General features: G+C 32.4%; 1 protein-coding gene across 5 annotated transcripts in view; it reads right to left on the bottom strand.

Annotated features, from left to right (window-relative positions):
* Window positions 1–22,845, bottom strand: part of LOC129616016 (zwei Ig domain protein zig-8) — a 158,823-nt gene that overhangs the window by 83,624 nt on the left and 52,354 nt on the right. For 4 of the 5 annotated variants that reach the window (XM_055531435.1, XM_055531436.1, XM_055531439.1 and 1 more), the window contains exon 2: window positions 1,242–1,390. In XM_055531435.1, coding sequence (XP_055387410.1) covers window positions 1,242–1,287 — 46 coding nt within the window. In that variant the 5' untranslated portion in view covers window positions 1,288–1,390. Of the gene's footprint in view, window positions 1–1,241; window positions 1,391–21,412; window positions 21,500–22,845 lie in introns of those variants that run through there. The other variant, XM_055531438.1, reaches the window with a different exon arrangement.

Here is a 22,845-nt window from a genome sequence, read left to right as displayed (position 1 = left end):
TGTTCATTGTTTTAATACGAGGAGTTCATATATTAAATTTCAATGAAATCGGTTGATTATTTCTCTTTATATACACAAAAATGTATATTTGGCCCGTAGTAAACGTCTAGTTGCCGATGCCTGATTTCTTCCAAAATATACGAATTTTTGCGGACGGTCGAGCTGAGCTTATATATAAAATTTCAAGTAAATCGGTTGAATATTTTCTTCAAAATGTTCGAAAATGTAAAACAGGCCCGCTAAAAAGTGCAGTTCCCGAGGCCTGATATATACCAAAAGTTGATCGATCCGTGCCATGGTGGAAACAAACTTACATATAAAATTTCATCAAAATCGGTTCAGCCGAACTTGAGATACACGCGTGCACACACAGACCGACAGACCGACAGACCGACAGACCGACAGACCGACAGGTTGCTAAAAATAGTTTATTTACACTTCCCTACTATGGAGAAGTATGTTCCCACCGAAAACTCGATATGCAAAATTTGTTGCCATCACATAACCTACCTATTGTTTACACAATACGGTCGGTAATAAAAAGCAAAAGGAAGCGAAATATTTTAAATGAGTTAAGTAAGAGTAAAATAATTTTTTGTTGTTGTATTTAACATGGAATGGAATTAAAAAAATAAAACTAAAAATTGTGAGAGATATAAGAACACGAATAACGTTACGTTACGTACTAAGGTAATTATTCTTCGTGTGCTTGCGAAATTTCAATTGAGTAAGTAGCCAAGCCAGGTCTGTATAAAGAAAAGAGGCATTGATTTTTTATTAATTCACATTCACTTTGGTTTTAAAGTTTAACGTGAAAGGTACTATTTCCAATTGCGGATTCTTTTCTTTTTAAAAAATTTATAACAAACAAATGATGGAAATATTTTAACAGATAACGTTGTTTATAAGGAAATTTTTCGTTCTTAATTGTTAACTAATTCTTAAATTGAATTTTAATCATATCTATGTAATTAACAGTGACACATATTACATCTTAAAATTTATTAAATTAAAAATATTTCCATTACTTTTATTTATCATTAGTATTCAAACCAATATGATATTTATGCATATACAAGTATATACCTGCATATGTATGCCATAATATGTACAAATTTTTCTAAACTTATTTTAAAATTGATTGCCACAATCCTGTTTTTACAACAGATAATGCTGCTTATAAGCAAACCACAGGGGTCCCTAGTAATTTAAAATCCTAGTAGAATTTAATTTCAACTTACCTGAATAAACTAATAACACTATCAAAATTAAATAAGTTGGCATCATTCTCAATGAGTATTTTTTTGTCCTTCTAAAGTTAAAAACTTGTATTTGAAGTCTATTTTCTGTTCCTTGAAAAGAATTGATGTTCCCACCATAATTTTAAAACCTGAAAAATGTATAATATTAAGCTTTTAATAACTTTGAAAACATGTTTTTAGCTTTGGTTTATTTAAAAATAAGTTACAAATTTTTTTATAAATATTGTTAATTTTAATCCTTATTTCCAACTATAAGCTTAAAATCAGCTCGATCAGAATATATCAGATACACCAAAAAATTGGCACCTATTCGAAAAAGTATACCTATATTTCTCTATCACAGATAAGTGTACAAAATTTTTAACTTCTGAAATTATAGAAGACCTGATTATAGAGGTTAGCTTAATATGAGATTTATAGAGAAACTATTTTTAGATTCAATTATTGTTAGACTAGGTTTATATCGGTTTGGATTATAACAAAGATTTTAGAAACCAATAAATTTTAAGTTTATTAAAACTTTTGTTATATTATAGTCTAAAAAAGCAAGACATGTATGAGGTAGACTAAAATAATTCTATGATCTGCCTTTCCAAAAATGCTTACAACTTTTAAAATAATTATGAATTGCCCATGGAAATTACTGAAATGTAGAAAAAAAAAGTCACAATAATAAAGTTTTCAAAAAACAACAGTAAAGTGGCTATTTAGATTTTTTTCCCATAAGTAAGGCCAAACATTCAAATTTAATTTTTTCGGAACTGACTTAATAGCGCTGAGAATAAAATGTAAATTTCTTTTTTTTTAATTAAAAATGTTATAATATGTAACTTAATTTAAACCTATTCTTAATTTCATGGTAACATGGTAATAAAATTGTGATTCAGAAAGATGGCAATATTATATACGATTAGTTAAATATTTCCGAGGTATTTTATCGATTTTCCACAAAATTTCTACTTGCTGCAAAGAATTATTTAAGTAAATTACTCTTAAAATTTGTGATAAAAAGAAACTAAAAAAAAATAAAGGCGGTAATTTGAGTTGTTAAAAATATTCTAATTTGCTTGTTATTCCGAAAGTTAAATGAAAAATAAAGTTATATCTTGTCAAGCTCTTTATTAACCTATTTAAAAATTTAGGTAACTTGAACTTTTATAAAAAGTATAAAAAATATCTGTATCTAGTAAACCATTAAGATTGAGCACTTTCTCTGGAGCGATTTGTCCATTTTTGTTGTTCTAACCAATTGTATAAATTGTTTACAGTTTTAGTCAAAATTTCACCCAATAAGCACAAATAATTTTGTCCTCGGCTATTACAAGCGAGGGCTCACATACTCCTTCTTTAACCGAGGTCCAACACCGAGAAGAATTATGGGACACTCCGAGTCACAGCTAATTGAAGCATCCGTAGCACATAAAGTTGATTTGAGTTGACGGTGGATCATACCTTTGGTGACAATGTGACCATACTATTCACTTCCGGCGATAATGTATAGTGCGAATCTAAAAAGATTTGGCCCGAACTGGATATCGTCATGGTGTTTTAAATCGAGAGATATAGTTTCAAACAAATGTGACAAATAACACAGGCTATTATCAAAATGTTTAATAAGTCATACAAACTCTTGTCGTTTCCGCGATAAATGCACTAAGTTCATCATCACCATTAATCAGAAGTTATGCCTTAATTTCATTATCTCACTTTTGATCTTTTGAAATAGTCCGATAATCAAAATATTGCTTTTTAACCGAATTTCTATTATGTTGAGCCTTATCACAATAATCCTTCTCCACATTGTCAAGCTCACGTATAGGTTTAAAGCTAATATTGAATTGCGAAATAAATTCATTCAGTTTTCGTGGAAAGTACCGTAAACAGAAGTTTGTAATCATTAAAAACCAAAACTGCATCACCCTCAACAAAATACTTAACATACCTAAGAATCAAAAAGATTGTCAAAACCTCGCGATCAGACGTCGAAAATTTCCTTTTATACCAGATAATTTTCTACAACAAAATGATAATTGTCCCTAATTAGTAAATTGTTCAAAGGTTTTCCTACTGCAGTTTTGGAAACATTAAATACAACAGCAAAATATATTCGTAGCAGTATTTCTAATTGTCGAGGAAAATTTTCTGGCCAGTTAAGCTTCTTTAAGCTTTTTCAGAAGCTCCGTCTGGTAGGTGTAGGTTAAATAGGTGTCAAAAGTTTAGAAAAATACCTTGAGGCGAAAGCTTACGGAAAAGGAAATCCAAAGAAGAAACACCAAAGATATATTTTGAAGAATTGCTTAGTATGCTGGATAGTTATGCAATTTAAAAGACGGTAACCGCGACATGGCGCCGATCGATCTTTCAAGTATAAGGAACCACGACATGAAGGGGCAAAAAAACCGAGGATAAGAAACATATAGAAATACCAATTTTAAGCATAATATCACTGAATTCCACCCTTGTTAACTTATGCTTTTTGCATATAACATACGAATTGAGTTTCATTTAACTTGTTTTCCTCGATTTTATCCAAACATCTTTCAAAATTGTCAGAAGCAGGCTTGAATTTTATCTGATTAGCTAATAAATTCGTTTCATTTTTATCTACGCCAATTTTAATGTTGTTTTGGGGTAAACTACTTTCTGTCTATCGTGCAATCGTTACTTGAATAATAATAATAAACATACAAATAGCACAAATAACCAAGCGTGATAAAGAACTATAAAAACTCCATGAAGAAACAATCAGAACTAAACGAGATTTAGCGGGGTTTTTCTTACACTTCATCAAACTTTGGTACACTAGGTAAGAGCCTTTGGAGTTGACCTCCCTTGCTCGGTATACATGGCTCTCCGCAGCAAGAAGGTGCGAATCAAGAAAACTGATATTTTTCCGCCTCTGCTTAACCTGGAAGTCGCGATGAGAAGACGGGTATAAATTGATGCAAGAGGAAGATGGTATTTCCGGTTTCTAGAATAAGAGAAGCCATCCGAAGCGTCAGAAAATTAGATGAAAAAATGAAAAGAATGGTGGAAAAACATAAAATACACTCCATAAGAATAAGCGAAGGAAAAAGGTCTTTGATTCCCTAGGAAGGAGAAGTCATCCCTATCTTAGCTAAACAGGAAACGCCTATGTCAGCGTCATTAAGACTTTCGGGTAACTCTATAATACAAGAGCTACCCTGAGGTCATACTGAACCCCTTGACGATGAGATAGCTCATTGGCTAATCCGGCAGACAACTATACTGATGACGTCCAGGGGTGGACGTTGATCATTAAGAAGAAAAACGGCATCTGAAACCATATCTCATCCCTCTTGCACTTGTCTAGAAATAAAATCAAAATTTTTAAAAAATGTTTCCAACAAATTTCCCTTTAATCGTCATGTATTTGCCAACAATACAATATTTAAATAATCAACCGTCTTTTTATAGAAAGTAATTTTTTTTATTCTTACCTTCGTTCGAAACACCAACATCTAAAATTACCAAATAATATAATATAATTCTGGAATGGATAAAGTACTCCAATCTTATCAAAGAGTATATGGCTTGAGTGTACAACAGTGTACAAAAAGGCATAGGAAGCGGTGCATCGTATACAATCAAAGATTTTGAAAATTGGGTAGGTGGACATTGCAATCAATAAACTCAAACAATTCTTTTACATTAACAACAAATTTCTGTAACATAACATTAATTACGGACGAAATGACTATAAAGGTTTTCCCAGATATATATCAGTGCTATCGACTTCAGCATTCCCAATGAAAAACCAGAAGAAGCAAAAACGTGTATCCTTTATCGCACGTGTATCCTTTATCGCGTGTATCCTTTTTTGTAGCGTGTATTTATCGCACGCTTTATAAATGAAAAGTAATTTGCCTATCATTGACCTTTGAAACATCGATTTACCACGGTTTGGAAATGGTACCTAGCTTTTTTTTGAAAAAATGATGAAGAATATCGTCAAAACTATAATTTTAACTAAGAAAAAAATATAATTTACCCCTACAATATTTGTCCGCATTCAAAAGAGGCCAAAGTTATGAGATCTTTTTTTTTTTCAGTTCAGTTGCTGTGAACGTCGCTTATTGAGGACCAAACCTGAAAACGTATTCAAGACGTGAACGAATAAGGTAAAGGTCCTTTGATTTAAATTCTTTGATATAAATTCCTTTGACAAAGAAACCTAACGAGGAGTTTTTCCTAATCACGATATAATTATAATGGCCCAAAAACGATAATTTGGAGTCGAAATAAACTTCGGGTCCCTAATTCCCAAAGGTTTTTCAGACAATTACCATTAAAAGAATCATCAGTCACAAAAGCGCACCACCGGCGAGAAGTACAGCCTATTTACTTACATTACAGCACATCTACTTACATTTAACTTTGACTTGTTGAAGGAACACCATTCACAGAAGCTATTTATCTGAGTGATTTTCAACGTTTAAGTAGTTGGGAATCTGTCAAGCAAGAAGTACTTTTAAAAATCATCATAAGTTGGGATCCTACTCTCCTTCAACATTGAAACAACATTATTCACAGGAATAATGAATAACAATGGTCTAAAATTTGTCATAAATGATGACAAGACAGATAAACAGAAAATTCTCTTAATACCTCCACACAAAATATGATTTCATCTAATTTATGGAATTGTAAGGTAAGTCTACTAGTCTTAACTTAAAAATAATTATTTCGTAAAGAAGAACGACATTTCCATTTGTTTACATTTAATTTTTTTTAATTTTTCTGGTTGTTGTTTTTACAATCCGTTAAAACCTAATTTGACAGAGTAAGGATTATCATTTGATTTGCATTTTGAATATATCTTAAAATTATTATAAGTGCTAAATTCAAGAGCAAATTTAACAATAATAATGTAGTGCACTAAATTAAGAAAAGTTTATTTTAAAAAAGAAAAGCGGAATCGTCTCCGGAAGTGGTTCAGGTGACAACCAACGCTGAGAAAGCGGATGTTCCTGATTCTAAAAGTCGAGGCAATGTCACGAAAAACTCTAGGCCGCCTCCAGTAGTCATAAGTAATGTGGTTGACTATAATAAAATAGAGTCAACATTAAAAAGTAAGGACATCAATTATAAGGTTAAAATGATGAACAACAATCAATTTAAGCTTATTGTAAATTCCGAAATGGACTACAGGAATCTTACCAGAGCCATGAATGGATCTGGACTAGAATGGCGTACCTATGAAAACAAGCAGGCCAGACCAATAAAAGTCATGGTAAGAGGTCTTCGCCAAAGTTGTAAACCGGAAGATATAAAGGAAGACCTAAGCTCTAGGGGTTACAAGATCTTAGATGTAACCAATAAAATTAAAAAAATGAAAGAAAATGGGAAAAACATTATGGTGCCTCTACCGCTGTTTATGTTAACATTCTCAAATGAAGAAGAGTTATTAAAAATTATGAAATCGATTACATAAACAGGATGAAAGTTAGGATAGAGGGACTTCAAAAGGACAGGACCATTCCGCAGTGTAAAAGATATCAAAGGTATGGTCATACACAAAAATTTTGCCAGAGAGAACCGAATTGTGTTATGTGTGCAGGCAGGCACTTAAAATCAGATTGCAGTAAGCCAAAGAGTACTGCAGCAAAGTGTTCCAATTTCTTGGAGGCCTACCCAGCAAACTATAGGGGATTCCTATAGGGGATATGCAAAAACGTAGAAATTTGAACAGCAACAACAACCTGAAGAATTCTGAACGGCCACCGAGGAAATTCACCTCGAGAATAGTCTCAAAAGATGTAACATACAAGGACATTCTCCAAACGAAAACTGATGACGGTGGCACGAGCAATAAAACAAGGGCCAGTGACGTGAATGTTTTGTATAAAATGCAAAATATGATGCAGAACATGCTAGATATGATGGACAAAATCTCTCAGAGATTGAGTATTTTAGAGAGCGAAGGGAAAAAATCGATTACCAAAAGACCTGGTAAATGATGGCAAGAGGTAATTTTAAAATAGCAACATGGTATTGCAAATAAAAAGGACATGCTTGACGTTTTTCTGCATACACAGAATATAGACGTGTGCCTCGTAACTGAAGCACATATGACCTTAAGAAGCAGGATTCGGTTTCCAGGTTATAGAATTTACAACTCGAACCATCCTGGAAGTATAGCGAAGGGAAGAAAATGTGGTGCATTGCGATCTGCACCAGATGCAAACCGGGGGAATGCAAATGACAGTGGTTCAGATCACTTTGGCTAAGCAGAAATTTAGAGTGGCTGCATTATATTGTCACCCTAGATTTAAAATTACGGCAGAAATGTTTCAATGCGTTCTGACAGACCTGGGCGATAGATTTATATTGGGGGGTGACTTTAACGACAAGCACACTGATTGGGGTTCAAGGCATACTTCAACTAGAGGAAGAGAACTTAGGACAGCAATTGGCGGCACGGGGTGCCTTTTTACTCTACTGCGAAGCCAACGTATTGGCCAACCGATTTTAATAAGTGTCCAGATTTAATAGATTTCTTCATAACGAAACGGATTGCGAAAAATTTCATCGAGGTACATGATAACTGCGATCTTGACTCCGATCATTCGGTGGTTATTCTTGTACTTAAGGAAAATATAGTTATGAAAAAGGCGAAACCTGCACTGACAAATAGAACTAAAGATTGGTCAAGATTTCGCTTAGAGATTGAACGTCAAATAGATCTAAGGAAAAGAATAAGAACGACCCAGCACATAGATGAGGAGGCCGAAAACTTTACTAAAATTATTCAAAATGCGGCTTGGAGTAGTTCCAAAATTAACGTTATTAGGAGGGGGGGTATTAACTTTCCCCCCCTTATACTAGCAAAAGTAAAACGAAGCAGGCGGGCGAGAAAAAGGTGGCAGCAAACGCGTGATCCTGCTGATAAAACCAGATATAATCATGAATCGCAGCAACTAAGACGCTGTATTAGAAAATACAAAGAGGATTCGGTTGCTGATTATGTTCAAAATTTGACGGCGTGTGAGAAAACCAGTTACTCACTGTGGAGGGCAACAAAGAAAATGAAGCAACCTATCAAACATCTCGCTCCTATTAAAAACAAAGATGGAACGTGGGCAAAAACTGACAAGGACAAGGCAAATGCGTTTGCGGATCATTTGGCCGATATATTCTGCCCGCACGACAGCCGGAGCGTGTATGAAAATGAGGAATCTGCTTTTGTTGGGGATAGCGTGACTATTCTAATTGTCAGGGAAAGAGATGTTATAGAAAAAATTAGGGCTCTTAAACCTAGGAAGGCCTCAGGATTTGACCTAATAACGGCCGATACTTTGAAAGGGTTACCCAAAAGGGGTATAACGATGCTTACGCGCCTAATAAATGCGTGTATAAGGTTCCATTACATGCCTGAAATTTGGAAAGTTGCAGAGATAATCATGCTGCACAAACCTGGCAAACCTATAGACAGGGTGACTTCTTATAGACCAATCTCTTTGTTGCCAATGATTTCAAAACTACTAGAGAAACTTTTATTGAGAAGGCTCCAGCCTATAATTGAACGTAAAAGGTTAATCCCGAATCATCAATTTGGTTTTCGCCGCAACCACTCAACCATAGATCAGATTCATAGAATATCTGACCTAATAGAAAATTCACTGGAAGAAAAAGCGGTATGTTCTATCATATTTTTGGACGTAGCCCAGGCCTTCGACAAGGTTTGGCATTGTGGATTAATAAAAAAACTTAGGCGATTACTACCAAGGCAGTATGTTGACCTGCTCGAATCTTACCTGACCAATAGGATATTTCGAGTTAAACAGGAAGAGGAGTACTCTTCGGTTAGGAATATCAAGTCGAGGGTACCATAGGGGAGTATATTGGGCCCGATATTATACTTGCTATACACGTGTGATATTCCTGAATCGAAAGGAATGACAACAGCTACATTTGCTGACGATACAGCAGTTATCGCAATTGAACGAAATGAAAATGATTCTACACAAAAATTGCAAAGGGCCAGTGATGAGATCTCAAAATGGACTAGAAAGTGGAATCTAAAACTTAACGAAGTGAAATCAGTACATGTAAATTTCACTAATAGGAAAATTGACAATTCATTTTCGGTTCAAATAAATGGCGTCTTGATTCCGTCCGCAAACACGGCGAAGTATTTGGGAATGACGTTGGACGCGAAGCTCAGATGGAAGGAGCACGTAAAGAAAAAGAGACTTCAACTAGAGGAGGAATACAGAAAGTTTGAATGGCTTTTGGGGAGGCGTTCTAAATTGACGATATACAACAAAGTTTTGATATATAATCAAATATTTAAGCCTGTCTGGGCTTACGGTATTCAGTTGTGGGGCTGCGCTGCGCAGACTCATATCCAATCTATATAAAGATTTCAAAATAGAGTATTACGCGACATTGTAAACGCCCCTTGGTATGTCCGTAATGCCGATATACACAGGGATCTCACGATCCTAAGTGTCACAGACGAAATTAAAAAGGAAGCAGCCAATCATAAAATGCGTTTATCCAATCATGTCAACATCGAGGCGGCTCGATTGGTTGACAATCAAAACTTTGTTAGGAGACGTAAACGTACAAGACCTCTCGAGAGTTAGTTTAAAGTTTTTTATCCGGAACAATGAGTACTTAGTACACTATTGTGCCAGATCAAAAGCTTGTAAATAATCAAAAAAGTTAGAGCGAAATTAATGGTTAGTCGTTCCGACTAGTTTTATAGTTTATTTTGAGGAGGGTGTTTTTTAGTGGATTAAAGTTCCACACTACTGCTTTTCGTCTGGCAGTGTCTTTCGAGATTTTTCACCCTTCCTCTCGGTAAAAAAAAAAATTTTTAAACTAATTTTTGTAAAGTTCAGTTAGATTATTAGCACAGACTCGGTAGGATAAGAAAAAATGTGTTAAAGAATAAAATATATAGTTGAATAATAAAAGATTTTTATTTTAATAATAAAATGTTGATAATAAAATTTAAAAAAAAAAAAAAATTAAGAGAAATAACATGAAATCATCTCTATGCGATTGCCCAATGAACCAACAATAACATTCATGTTGCCAGCAGCAACGTTACCACCATTAAACTTGTTCCATCCCCCTCCCCCCGAGCGACGCGAAACACGTCGGAATTAACTTTAATATTGGAATCGATGAGATATGTAGCAGATTTTACATTGATTGAGTAATAAGATCAAAGATAAGCTAAATGAGGAGGTCAGTGTCCGAGAAAATATTTAATTTTTTTTTATTGGTACGAAAAGAAAACTCCCTTTTATCTTTTTGAGAAGAAAATCACCTTTGATAAAGTGCGTATGTAGCGCACGAAATATATTAGCAAAAATAAAAAAGTATTTTATAACAAATAAAAGGGAGTTTTCTTTTCACACAAATAAAAAAAGATCTGATGTGATCAGCACATAACCGACCGCATTGTCTAGTTAAGTGAAAATGTTACAGAATATAATGAAAATGTCGGTTAAATACTTTTTTCCGATTTTCGAGGCATTAGTAAGCTTATAGTTAACATACCTAAAAAAATTGTAAATTTAGCTGTTAGTAGAGTTTTATTTTGTGCTACGCGAATTCCCTGAAATGCTCGTCAGTTGGTTCCCGTAACAGCTAGAATTCCAATATCAGATTTCAAGAAATTCCGTCAATTCGTTCCGTAGACATGGTGAAAAATGTAAAATCAGCCCGCAAATCAGTTTCTGAGCCCTGGTTTTTCCAAAAAATTTATATGTTCATTGTTTTAATACGAGGAATTCAAATATTAAATTTCAATGAAATCGGTTGATTATTTCTTTTTATATACGCAAAGAAATTTAGCCAAGATGACTCCCTTAAAATTATGTATATAAATATTAGAAGCTTAAGAAATAAAATTGACGAACTTCTGTATTTGCTTGATACAATTTCAAAGCCGATACATATAATAGCACTTACCGAGACTTGGATAAATGATGAAGATATTGAATCAATAAATATTCCAAATTATAATAAAATATTTTCATGCAGAGCAAATAGAAAAGGTGGTGGAGCAGGTATATTTATGCACAAAACACTCAAATTTATAACAATTGAAAACTACTGTGATAATTTTACAAGTTTATTAGAAATAAATATTAAATTAAATATGACAATTTTAAATTTTGTCTTAATATATAGACCACCTTTTAAGAACACTGACAAAATAAATGACTTTTTTAATAAATTAGAACAAAAATTAATTAATAAAAACAAAGAAAACACAATAATTATAGGCGATTTTAACTTTAATATACTTGACGAAAATGATTTTAATGTTTACCTGTACAAAAATATAATGAAAACAAATGGTTACTTGTTTTGTAACAAAAATATTACACGACCGAGTAGTAACACGTGTTTGGATCATATACTGACAAATAACTTAAATCAAAACATTTCTATAACTCAATTGAACTATAATTTCTCAGATCATCTGATGTTATTCATTGAGACAAATAATCTCACTCAAAAAATCCACTCAAATAATAAGGGAACGTTTGAAAAAATAAATTATGATACACTCAGAAGAAATTTGTGTCGAAACGAAATTTTCAATTTGGAATATGAGTTAACAGCAAATCAAAAATATGATCTCATAAAAACCGCAATTACAAATGCAAAAAACGAATCCACGACTACAATTAAGGTCGGTAATAAGAAAAATTTTTCAAAACCTTGGATCGACAAAGAAATTATCTCGGCTATTAAAATAAAAAATTATTGGTATTCAAAGTATGTTAACAGTGCAGGTAATATAGAAATTCTGACAAAATATAAATATTGGCTTAATAAATTAACTCATTTAAAAAGAACAAAAAAACGAAATTATTATGAAAATAAATTTAAAAAATGCAAAAATGACCCTTGAATGACATGGAATAACATCAAAGACATAATATGCTTTAGAAAACTTAATGCCAAAAAATTTTACAAGCAAAGCGATTCCAATAATGACAAAATCGGAAAATTAAATGAATTCAACAACTATTATTGTAACATAGGTAAAAAATTAGCAAAAGTAATTCAACATGAGGTATTCTATTTAAAAATACAAGTGGCAAGTAAATTTTACTTTAATGAAATCAGTTTATCTGAAGTGCAAAATTGCATACTAAATTTAAAGCAAACTAAGTCAGCAGGATATGACAATTTTCAAGTGAATATATTCAAGGAAACTCAGAAAGAAATTTCTCCATTCCTAGCGTCACTTATAAATACTTCTTTTCAAACTGGTACATTTCCAAACTGTCTTAAAATTAGTAAGGTTGTCCCTATATATAAAGATGGTGACGAAAATAATATTACAAATTATAGACCGATATCACTTTCATCTATAACCTCAAAAATAATTGAAACTTTGGTCAATACTCAGCTATATAACTATTTAGAGAAGTATGATATAATAAGTAAAAGGCAATACGGCTTTAAAAAGAAATCTAGCACAACTTCTGCGTTATTTGATCTTATAACCCATATTGAAAAAGAGCTGAACGCCAAAAAGAAAGTAGCCATAGTATTCTTCGATCTGGCAAAAGCTTTTGACTCAGTGGATCGAAATATTCTATTAAAAGTATTACGCAGTTTAGGAGTAACTGGAACCGAATTTAGGTGGTTTGTAAGCTACCTCGAAAGCAGGAAACAATACACAGAAAACGGAGACCTACAAAGTAAAATTGAAGACATAGACTATGGTGTTGTTCAGGGGAGCTCTCTTGGGCCAACACTATTTCTGTGTTATATAAATCAAATCGCCAACACTGTCCTTAACGGTAAAATATATATGTATGCTGATGATTTAGCTGTTGTATACGCTGACGACAATTATGACGATATGCAAAATAAAATTAACTGTGATGATAAAAAAATTCTGGAACTTATGAATCGCTACAAACTGACAATAAATACTGCTAAAACAAAGTACATGATATTCAACACAAATGACAACGAAAGGCTTAATATAAAATATAACAATAACGTCATTCAAAGGGTTAAAACCTATAAATATCTTGGTTTAAAAATTGACAATGAATTAAACTGGAACTATCACGTAGACGAACTCAGTAAAAAATGCAGGAAAATAGCTTTTATTTTTAAAAAAGTATCTTCAATCATACCTGACAATTTAAAAAGGCAAATTTACTATAGTATGTTTCATAGCGTTATAACTTATGGAATCATTATTTGGGGACCTGGGTCGAAAAAAAACTTAGACAAAATAAGAGTATTGCAAAACAAAGCTATCAAAAATTTATATGAATTACCATTAAGAACATCATCTGACCAATTATATGAAAAGCTTAATCTGATTCATGTCAAACGTCAACTAAAACTGCTACAAATTGAATATATACACAATATTTTACAAAAACACATCTTAACAAACACTCACTTTACACAAGGAACCCAGATCCACAGCTATCCAACAAGAACTGCTACAAACTACAGAACAGACAAGGGTGGATCCAGTAAAATATATAATGCTGCTGTATCAGAATACAATAAAATTCCTACGTGGATGAAAACAATAAAAAATAAATCATTCAAATTTCATTTAAAATCGTACATCTAATAACTCATCTTGGTTAATAATGCAACTAACATCCGAGATTGCTTCCAAATAAATAGATAAATCTAATTTGTCCTCAATTAATTCTCTAATCAATTGAATGTTTCTTATTCTTTTTCTTATTATTTAATAACTATTTGAAACTTTTAACTTTTATAGAATTTTTTTTTCTCTGTATTAACTATACGTATATGTATCTCTATAGAAAAACAAACATTTTGTAATACTGTAATTTATTTTTCTTATCTTAATTGTTTATTTTTTTTTTTTTTTTTATTTTGTTTTGCCATTTGTTCTTAATTTTAAATTTAACTTATTTATTATGCAATTTTATACAAAAATAATGGTATGTTATGTAATTAAACATTGTACACTCTATACGAGCAGACCTTGCTCTTCAGAGAAATAAATAAATGAATAAAATAAAATAAATAAGTATATTCAGCCCGTAATAAACGTCCAGTTAGGAAGTTTCGCGGACGGTCGAGCAAGGCTTATATATGAAGTTTCAAGTAAATCGGTCGAATATTTTCTTCAAAATGGTCAAAAAAGTAAAACAGGCCCGCTAAAAAGTGCAGTTCCCGAGGCCTGATATATCCCAAAAGTTGATCAATCCGTGCCACAGTCGAAATAAACTTACACGCAAAATCGGTTCACTCGAACTGGAGATACACGCGGACACACACAGACCGACAGACCGACCGACCGACAGACCGACAAACCGAGAGACCGACAGACGGACAGACTGACAGGTTGCTAAAAATAGTTTACTTACAATTTCCTACTATGGAGAAGTGCATTCCCACCGAAAACTCGATATACAAAATTTGTTGCCATCACATAACCTACTGTATACACAATACGGTCGGTAAAAAAAAAAATATATTTCGGAAAAATTATCAACCATTGAAGAATTTTTTGAAAATATTTAAACTTTGCTGCGTATATTTACAGAAAAGTTGAAATTTTGTTGTACAACACCTCAACATAGTGTACTATATAGAAACTTAGAATGGAAAAATGCATAATACACCATTAATGGAATATCGCTTGAGCTATATAAACTAACATGATATATATGTTGTAAAACTGCTTGAAGGTGGTGCTTGAGGTAAAGATTATGAGCTGACCAATGAAGTTTGGAGTCTAACAGCAAACCAAGGTATTAAAAGGGATTTCGAAGAATGACAAAATAAATAATAATTAATAGTAGGGAGAAAATAAATACGAAAATTCATGTTTCGTTTTTCCGCTAATAATCAGCTTAAGTACAGCAAATCAAACTCTGATAATGTCCACATCATAATTGGTACTTTCAATAATTATATTATAACTCTTCCCACTATAGATAAAAGCATTTTCACCTGCAAATGCAGTGTTTTTGTCTTTAAATGATTGACAAAAAATAGAGAATGAATAGAGACAAGAAAAAAAATTGGCCTGTAATAAAATTATTCACAAGTACAGAATTTTAAACTACTTCATCCTAAATGTATGCAATCCTAGAAATAGTTTCGTACATAAATGAAAATAATTTTAATAGTGTAGTAAGTATGCATAGAGTATAATAATTAAAAGCAGTATTTTCATTCGTTGAAGGGAAAACTGCAACAATACAAACCATTGGTTTGATCAAACTTAATTTATAATTCGAGTTAATGCAGTTTAATACCTATCGTTCAACGTGTCTAATCGCGAAATTGTGAAAATTCGAAAAAAGTTAAAAAGAAAAGGAACTAAATCACGGTTCACCCACTAAAAGTACGATCATTGTGGAAATCTGAGGGAATATCAAAAAAGAAATTGAAGCAAACCATGCTAAGATGTAAAAAGAAAAGTGTTGAATGTTATACCGTAGTAGGACGTTTATGAGTACTAAAGTCCACGTCTAAAAAGGATTCAGCAACTCAACCGCTACTAGAATAACTTGCAAGGGCTGGAGATACAAGTCGTCCTTCATATTGTATTTAACTTTAAGAAAAGTTAACTAAGGAAAATTAACGCATCTTTATAATATTAAATAGAATTAAATATATAAAAAATTAAAGTAGTAATTAAATAAATATTACAATTTAATTAAAAATTTAAATTTAGCCATTAAAAAAATTAAATAAATCAACCAAAAGTGATAAAACCACTCCAAATTAAACTAGAAAGAAAAATATAAATAATAAAAATTATAATTGCAAAAATATTAATTTAAACAATCAACGCAAAATGTTACGTTAAGCAAGAATATATATATTGTTCCATAACGCATATAACTCCTTCAAGTAGCTACAAACTCCATACCAAAGTTAATATACTCTCCACGAAGTGCAGGGTATGAAAATAGCACATAATATGTATGTAATAGAAAAATACAAAACAGATACAAAAAACTTAAATTCGTTTTATAAATCTATAATCACGAAGTTCCAAAAATTTAAAACAAGTGGTAACCCCAACATAGTAAGAAATAGATCAAAACAACAAACAGCTGATTTGTGATATTTTATTTCTGGTTTTGTCCCATTTACTATTTGTGTTAATTTATTTATTTATTTACTTATATGTTATTTATTAAAATAAAAATAGTTCACGATTTTTAAAATTTTAATTAAATTTAATGATTAAACCTACTGAGAGTGGTATCAATTATGTTAATAAAAAATTAAAATTTGTTCAATAACTTAAAGTAAGTATACATATAAGAAATGTATAAAATATTGTAAAAAACATTACTATCATATCAAACTATTATTTAAACCCTGATGAAGATTTGAAAATAAATCGAAACGTTGGTAAAAAGTTAAAGAACATTATTTTAATTCTCCTACACCAGGCTATACAAAAATTATTAAGTATTAAATTAAAGGACGCCACATTTAGAATTTTTTATAGTTTATTAAATTTAAAGTTTTAAAACAATTGTACTTTTTTAAATATTACATAACACCATTTTTCCATTCTGAAAAAAATTATTATCAATTTTTTATTTGTCCCTTCTACAACTTTTGTAAAGACTTCAAGTTTTTAAAAATATTAATTTAAAAAAACTAACTTTGAGGGACTCAAAAGGGAACACAAAAATTTAACTTTTTTTCTTTGTAGTAAAAAATACGCAAGAGTTCCATAAGAAAAAAACCCTTCCTAACTTCAAAGGAAGTGCCTTGCTTCTACTTTTGAAGCATTCTTTTTGATGAAGGATGTGGAAAAAAATTTATTGTATCGAAATGAACTAGTTATTAGTGTCTAAAAGCTGCTAAATTTCAGACTCTTGAACCTTTTGGTTTAGAAGAAAAACAATATCAAAAATTTGGAAAAAACAGGTTTTAGGTAACGGTAAATTTTAGCAGCTATTTTGTTTTTTTAGAGTTCAAGTAGGTGTAAAAGTTTTGTAAACATGTACATGGACGGACGAACTGACTCAATGAGAGTCCAACTAAAACGCACTCTTGCTTTTAATGATTTTGGAGAAGTGCTAACAATTAAGGAATGAAGTTTATTGTAGTCTCAAAACAACCCGTGACTTTTTCTATTTGTTTTGATCTCTCACGTTATGTATATTTGCATTTGCGCACGTACTTTTGTACAATACTTTTGTATTTAAATTTATTTTTCCTCTTTTTTTTTTGAGCGGTTTTCAACATTATATGGAAATGAGAAAGGAACTGAAATTTCTTTTTTATTTAGCAAAAGCACATGCGCAAAGGCAAATTTTGTACATCTGTACATATGTTATAACAGCACGCAAGCAAAACAAAACAAATAGAAATGGTCAAGTTTAGTGTAAGATCTACAACAATCTACTTCAGTTGAATTGGCATAATAAAATTATTTTGTAAAACGGAGTATAAAAGTACGTATGCATGGGTGCTGGACAAAATTATATTGAGTGATTTTGCTGTATACTGCCACATGATTTTGAAAAATTATATTGACTATTGACTTTTGCCTGTATTTTCGTATATTTCGAATGAAAGTGACCCAGAGGGTTAGATAAGGTTATAAGAAAAGAATGAAAAATAACTAAAAATTATGTCAATCGTCTGTGTTTTCAAAAGTTTATTTTTTCTCTTTGCAAAATAGAATCAAAAAATTTGTGCGGATGAGTGTAAAATAATAATATATAAAAAAGTGAAATTGTTGTCGTTCAATTGATGCATTCTTTTTTCATGTACATAACATCGTTTTTTTTCGTTTCTTTCCAACGCAAAACTGAAATTTTTACCCCGGAATTACAGGCCCCAGTTCTTATTTATATATTAAGATAATAAATCAATTAAATATTAAAACCGATTCTGAATTTTAGTTTTGATCACTAATCACATCATTTTGTAACTGAGTTGTACTCGGATGAATAAAATCTACCCAATTATTATACCCGTACGAATGTATGTTCGAAGGGTATACTAAATTTGCCTTACCGTTTGTAACGCTAAGAAATAACGGTGTTAGATATAGACTCAAGTGTATGTTTTTGATCAGCGTCAAATTCTGAGTTGATTTAGCTTTGTCTGTCCGTCCGTCCGTCCGTCTGTCCGTCCGTCCGTCCGTCCGTCCGTCCGTCCGTCCGTCCGTCCCAACGATAACTCAAAAACTAATTGAGCTAAGTTCACCAAATTTTCACAAATGATTTATTGTAGTAAGTGCCAGAACCCTATTTAAATTGGACGTGATCGGGGTACCGGTTCGGGTAGCTGCCATACAACTTCAAAATTTATTTGGCTATATCTCAGAAACTATAAAAGTTGTGGTATTGAAATTTCACACAAACGAATATATTAATAGGGCCAATGTGTCTCATAAAAGTCGTTGAAATCACTTGGCTCCTTCTGGTACCTGCCATACAACTTCAAAAGTTATTTGACTATATTTCAGAAACTATTAAAGCTATGGTATTGAAATTTCACACGAACGAATATATTAGTAGGGCCAATGTGTCTCATAAAAGTCGTTGAAATTACTTGGCTCCTTCTGGTACCTGCCATACAACTTCAAAAGTTATTTGGCTATATCTCAGAAACTATAAAAGCTGTGATATTGAGATTTCACACAAGTGAATATATTAGTAGGGCCGATGTGCTTGATAAAATTCGCTAAAATTTCTTGGCTCTTTCTGGTAGCTGCCATACAACAACAATAGTAGTTTGGCACAACCAGTATTTTGAAAAACACATAGTACTGAAATTTTGCATAAATTAATATGGTAATACGGCAACTTAAAGTCATAGTCTGCCCCATAGTTAGTTATGGCACATTAGTTATTCGCACATAGGACAACAAATTCGTACGGGTATCACAGAGTTGACAAAGTCAACTCTACTTTTTTTCTCGTTGTTATTCAAATTTATATTAATTGTTTAAACTGAATTTAAGAAATGATCAAACTTTGCTGGAAAGTAGAACCAAATTTTGAATATTGAAATTAAATTGTCGAATTAAAAATAAATTTTTTGTTTTTCTGTCTTCATAAAATTTTGGTTTTCTTTTTTTCTTTTTTCAGAAACTTGAAAAGAAGAGAAAATAAACGAATTGAAACATTCATATGTTCACATATGACGTCCGTAATATGGAATAAATCATTATAAACGTAATAAATCATTATGTGCGTATGCACATGTTTCACTTTAAATTTACAGTGCTCCAAAAACCTGCAAATCTACAAATCTTATTTTAAGATTTTATTATGTTTTCTTCTTTTACTTATAAATCGAATCCCAAGCAGACCGCAAGCTCGTGGTAAGATCTCAGCTGAACCGTCGAACTCTGATATCATCCTGGATATGATCACATTGTGCAATCCCAACTTTTTAACAGCCAACTGGCGGCTGGTAAAGTATGAAGATAAAACGAGCGACTCCCGGCAGCACCTCATAATAATAAACAGCGAGTCTCTGTCACCTTTGGAGAAGCAGAGGCTCCTCCTTATTTAGGGGTTCTTCTCTATAACCCTTAAAGTGTAAAAAACTGACACGAGAGTGGGGGGAGTCCATAAACAGAACGAGCTTTAGAAAGATTCGGAAAGTGTGCGATTCTCTGATCAATCCCCACTCTCGTCAGAAGCAGAAATGCTGTATGAAGAGGGACTGACGGACGTTAACGTATTGCAACCGATCTACGGCTGCAAAAGGCCAGCAAAAAAGACGCTGCTGGATGTTCGTGTAACTCAGATCAACCTCCACCACTCTAAAGCAGTTTCAGCTGCTCTGTTCCTCCGCTTACCATGGGGCGGAGAAGATATAGTTTTGGTCCAGATACCCTGGGTAGCAGGGGCAGAGATGACAGTTTGTATTCTGCGGGACGAGGACGACAGAATACAAGCAGTTTTATAGTGAGGGCAGCGAAAAGGTAAGATCATTTTTAGCATTTAAGCATACTTATCAAAAGTAACTTAAATGCTTTTCTATTATCTCGCTGCAGCATTTAAGATTTGACTGTAGTCAAAATTGAAGGTGGTGGCATCATCACTTGGCTGGCGTCAGTGTACTTGCCTCTCGACTTCCAATGTATGCTTCTGCCTGCAGATGTGAAGGACTTGGTGGAGAAGACTCAATCTCTCCGAATCGGTCTGATTATTGGAAACGATTCCAATGCGCATCACGTGATTTGGGGAAGCTCAGATACATATGAGAGGTGAGTCACTTCTGAAACTTATTTTGAGTAATAACTTTATATTGTGTAAAGTGTCCACTTTTATTACTAAAAATAGGCAACAGGCTATAGATATAACTTTTGTTTCGAACATCTTTGTTCCTTTGGTCACGAACTGAATGTCAGAACTTTTATTACTAAAAATAGGCAACAGGCTTTGGATATAACTTTTGTTTCGAACATCTTTGTTCCTTTGGTCACGAACTGAATGTCAGAAGATCACTCCTTTTCTGACCATTGTTATAAAGAATTCGAACTGATAATCAATGCTCCCTTGACTTTCAGAAACCGCAAACGAACTGGTTGGTCAAAGTTCAGAGACTTACTAAAACTAAGTTGTGAGACAAGTGGGAGACTAGACAGTATGATCTGCATTTTTACCAGGGACATGAATGGCGCCTCTAAGGTGCCGTGTCCGCTAACTCGGTTGGGAGGGAAAGGAAACCCACAATGGTTGTCCGATGAGTTAAATGCTCTTTGGAAAAAATGCAGAAGTAAATTCAACACGGCAAGTCGGTAGTGTATCATCTTATTGTGTCGCATATAAGGATTACCTGAGAAAATACAAATTCCAATAGATAAGAGCAGCAGATATTTTCCTGGAAGGAGTTCTGTGGAAGAATTAACTTTTTATCAAAACATTTAGATCCAATGATATATTCTCTTTTCTTCCCTACCTGCTATTTTTATTGGACAAAAAATATGCCACACATTAGAAACAGTTCCACAGCCATACGAAAAACAATCACAGTTCTACAATTTTACGCATTTAGAATCAGAACAACTTTTATTACGTTTACGTGCATCGGGCAAAGCCTAAAGTGAAAGCAGAAGAACTTATCAAAACAGATGAGAAAAATTGAGAAAATTATTTCAACTCAAATTCCAAATAAAATTGCACATTCTCACTTACACGACATAGTTATGAAACATATCATTCACGGACCACTCGTAAATTTTATTCCAAAATGTGTGTATATTGCTCATGACAAGTGCACCAAAGAATTTCCAAAGTCATTCTGCAATGTAATCGACATATCTAAAGAAATTTTTCATAAATAAAGGCGCCTTCAAAATACGACACCTGAAACAAGAATTGTAAAAGTTTCTATCGATAATCGTTATATAGTTTCTTAAAAATCTTTTTGATATTAAAATACAATGCTTACGTTGAACTTATTTCAACCAAGTTACGTTTATAACGTACATATATATAATTGTTTTTCCAAAATATATTTTTACTTTGAGCCTCGTCCAAAGCAATCAAACATATTCTCAAAAGTCATGAATTGGCAAGCAAATTGACTCTAATAATGATCCGACAAACATTGTCAATTATGACAAAATATTGCTGTTCTTAAGTTTCCGCTATATTAGCTCTCAAGAAGTAGCTTGGCACTAAAAAGAGCTTCTGATACACGGCCAGTCACTCATCCTTCAGTTTCCTGTTCATTTAAAAAACGGTCAGTTTTATGTACTTATGTGCTATCTCGCTTCAGAGATCGGGCTGTATATGAGAATCTTAAATTGTACATATCTTCATGACGCGCCGAAAAATGTCCACTACCATGGCAAAACTAGATTAGGTGTTAAAGTTTTTATTGAAAAAAAGATCCACTGTCTATACTATTTTATATAACTTATTTTAAAGATTTAATGACACTTTAAATATATCTGCCGTCAGTGTTGATAAAAATTTACAAACATTTAGGGACCATATAAAAAGCAAATGGATTGATTATCTGTAGAGGATGATGGAAGCAAACAACAATTTTTTTCTGCCCAATCGTCAAGATGGTCCAATTAGCTGGTTTTGGAAAAAGTACGGCAAGGACTGTGAAAAAACTTTTTTTGTACTATAAAATTGCTTACCTACGAACAGAGGCGAACGGTTCATATATGCAAAGTATGCATTGCAGTGGGCGACAAAAAGCAGGGCGCCATTAGAAACTTTAAAAAACCATATATGTATATAAAAAAAAAAAAATTTTTAATTTTTTAATACAAATTTAATTCAATTTACAGCGAAATTAACTTGATAAAATGTACCTACATACAAACATAATATTTTATTCCTAATAATATAAAAAATCTGCATAAAAAAGCGGTTACGCAAAACTCTAAGTAATGATCTTCATATATTTTCCATTCGTACCCAGCAATGAAGGGTTCATAGAATGAAAATTATTCATACATTTTCTTACTCTACACTACTCTTTTATTTTTATTTATTGTACGAATACCCAAAATATTTTTTTCAATGATATGAATCATCAGAATTATACATACATACTAGAATAAATTCGTATATTATACCTATACACAGAAAATATTATTTCATACAGC

The sequence above is a fragment of the Condylostylus longicornis genome, unplaced genomic scaffold (assembly GCF_029603195.1).
Source record: "Condylostylus longicornis isolate FDR11 unplaced genomic scaffold, ASM2960319v2 ptg000157l, whole genome shotgun sequence".
NCBI classification, from domain to species: Eukaryota; Metazoa; Arthropoda; class Insecta; order Diptera; family Dolichopodidae; genus Condylostylus; species Condylostylus longicornis.
This window is presented reverse-complemented; position numbering and strand designations above follow the sequence as displayed.